The sequence below is a fragment of the Diprion similis genome, chromosome 2 (genome assembly GCF_021155765.1).
Source record: "Diprion similis isolate iyDipSimi1 chromosome 2, iyDipSimi1.1, whole genome shotgun sequence".
NCBI lineage: Eukaryota > Metazoa > Arthropoda > Insecta > Hymenoptera > Diprionidae > Diprion > Diprion similis.
Genome location: NC_060106.1, coordinates 405509 through 407994, shown reverse-complemented (window position 1 = coordinate 407994; position 2486 = coordinate 405509). Strand labels below are relative to the sequence as shown.

General features: G+C 47.1%; 1 protein-coding gene across 1 annotated transcript; it reads right to left on the bottom strand.

Moving 5' to 3' along the window:
- Positions 1-313: 313 nt before the first annotated feature.
- On the bottom strand, positions 314-1843 carry LOC124414028. The gene has a single exon (XM_046894900.1). The coding sequence runs from the start codon at positions 1841-1843 to the stop codon at positions 314-316; it is 1530 nt and encodes a 509-aa protein (XP_046750856.1).
- Positions 1844-2486: the final 643 nt, after the last annotated feature.

Genomic DNA, 2486 nt, shown 5'->3' with positions numbered 1-2486 from the left:
AGAAACCAAAATTAACAATTTATTCAATAGGATAGAAATTGCTTGACGAGGTTCGAAGTTTACATCCTCGCTCAAGCTCTACAAGAGTGTAACTGAGGTAAACAGGCATTTGCTGCCTTGAGAGTGTACGTAGTGAATGTGTTTGTGTGGTTGCGTGTGTGGGTTTGTTTTGATAATTTTAGGAAACAGTTCACGTGTGATTTCGAGCTCTCTCTTATGAATTCGGTGAGAATGCTGAACATTCCGCCCGCCTCGTCGGAGGACGAAATTGAGTGTCGAGTGCTCAGCGTACTATGAAATGGTTTTTTTTTGTTTATTGGGCTTCGTCACTTTTGAGTAAAGGGCAAAGCTTCACAACTGGGCGAGTTAATGATGATGTTGCTGTCTTAACAGTAGCAACGCGGATTTTTTTATCTTCTCCCGAATGAACGTTAGTGACACGAGCTAAAGGCCACTTAGTCGGTGGTAATTGTTCGTTTTTTATAAGAACGAGGTCACCGATTTGCAGAGAAGGCTGAGGTTGTTGCCACTTGTGCCGGGACTGCAGAGTATGCAGATACTCAGATGACCATCGATTCCAGAAGTGACGTTGCATTTGCTGAATGAGCTGAAATCTTGATAGGCGTGAGTGAGGTAAGTTGACGAGAGACGGTTCCGGGACGGCAGTGAGGGGTTCACCTATTAAAAAATGAGCTGGCGTGAGCGCTGACAGATCGTCAGGATCGTCTGTGAGAGCTTGGAGTGGACGAGAGTTGAGACAAGCTTCCACTTGTGTCAGTAGTGTAGTCATTTCCTCGAAAGTCAAGGTGTTCTCGCCTAGCACTCGTCGAAGATGATGTTTTGTCGATTTCACCGCTGCTTCCCAGAGTCCGCCGAAGTGCGGAGCCGCTGGGGGGTTAAACTTCCACAACGTTCCATCGTTGGCGAGAATATTCGCGATTTTCTCGGATTCAGCAGAAGTAGTAGCAAGGAGAGCTCGTAGTTCAGCGTCTGCTCCTACAAAATTTGTTCCGCAATCACTTGTAAGTGTAGCGCACTTTCCTCTGCGCGAAACAAATCGCCGGAATGCCGCCAAGAAGCTATCAGTGGTGTAGTCGGATACGGCTTCAAGGTGTACCGCTCTTGTCGAAAAGCAAACGAACACGGCAATGTAAGCCTTGTACGATTTGTGTCCCCTTCCTTTCGCAGTTTGAAGGTAGATTGGACCAGCGTAATCTACTCCAGAGTGGAGGAAGGGTCGAGCTCGGGTGACTCGAGCCTTCGGAAGATTTCCCATGATTTGAGTCGCTGTCGTAGCTCGGTGTCGCACGCAAATAAGACATCTGTGTATGACCGCTTTCACTGCAGTGCGACCACCAATCACCCAGTATCGTTGTCGGAGGGTGGCGAGAGTGAGCTGCACTCCGCCGTGAAGAGTTTCCTTATGATAATGTTCGATGAGTAACTTAGTCAATGGAGATCGGCTTGGTAGAATGTAAGGGTGTTTCTCATCAGGATCGAGAAGTGAGTTTTTTAGCCGTCCGCCCACGCGGAGATGACCTTTGTCGTCGAGAAGGGGGCTCAGTTGGAGAAGTTGCCCTTTCGAAGGCGTTTGTCCGGATTCGAGAAGACGAATTTCAGTTTTAAAATTGCGGTTTTGTTCAACTCGAATGAGACGCAGGAGGGCGGCAGCGATTTCAGATGGCGTGAGTGCTGGAGTTGGATTGCGTTTACCATTTTTTGTGAGATTGACACGACAACACCAAGCAGTGATTCTTGATAACCTTGTCAAGTTCGAGTACTTGGTGAGGAGATGGTATGGCTCGTCAATTTGTTCGGCGACGGCGGGCGGAATGTTCAGCATTCTCACCGAATTCATAAAAGAGAGCTCGAAATCACACGTGAACTGTTTCCTAAAATTATCAAAACAAACCCACACACACAACCACACAAACACATTCACTACGTACACTCTCAAGGCAGCAAATGCCTTGTTTACCTCAGTTACACTCTTGTAGAGCTTGAGCGAGGATGTAAACTTCGAACCTCGTCAAGCAATTTCTATCCTATTGAATAAATTGTTAATTTTGGTTTCTTGTTAAGAAAAACTGTGATTCGTATTTTACTCCCATCCTCACCTAATCTAATCTAGCAAAAAACATTTGGTCCTTCGAGCCGGATTGGAGTGAATACACGAACAGAAACTCGGAAAAGTGTCGATTATTTCGAAACGAAAATCTCGTCAACCTCATCGACACTCTCGGTCGCTCTCACACATACGGGTCGCGGTAGTGTTGGTGCGTGGTGATATAGTTGTGCGAGTGTGTTCGCGTCTCGTGTCTCATCGCTATCGTATCTATCAGTGTCCGCGTGTAGTGCGTGCTCCCCCCAGTATCGCTGGTATTGGGGTCCTGTATCGTTGTTCCAACGAAGTGTATCGGTTACGTGTGTGCGCGTCGCTACGAAACTAATACAAGTGAAGCGCTCTTCGTGCTCGTGTCGCTGTG

Bases quoted from the DNA above. Each gene is read 5' to 3' on its own strand.
- LOC124414028 (XM_046894900.1), bottom strand. From the start codon at position 1,843: ATGCTGAACATTCCGCCCGCCGTCGCCGAACAAATTGACGAGCCATAC.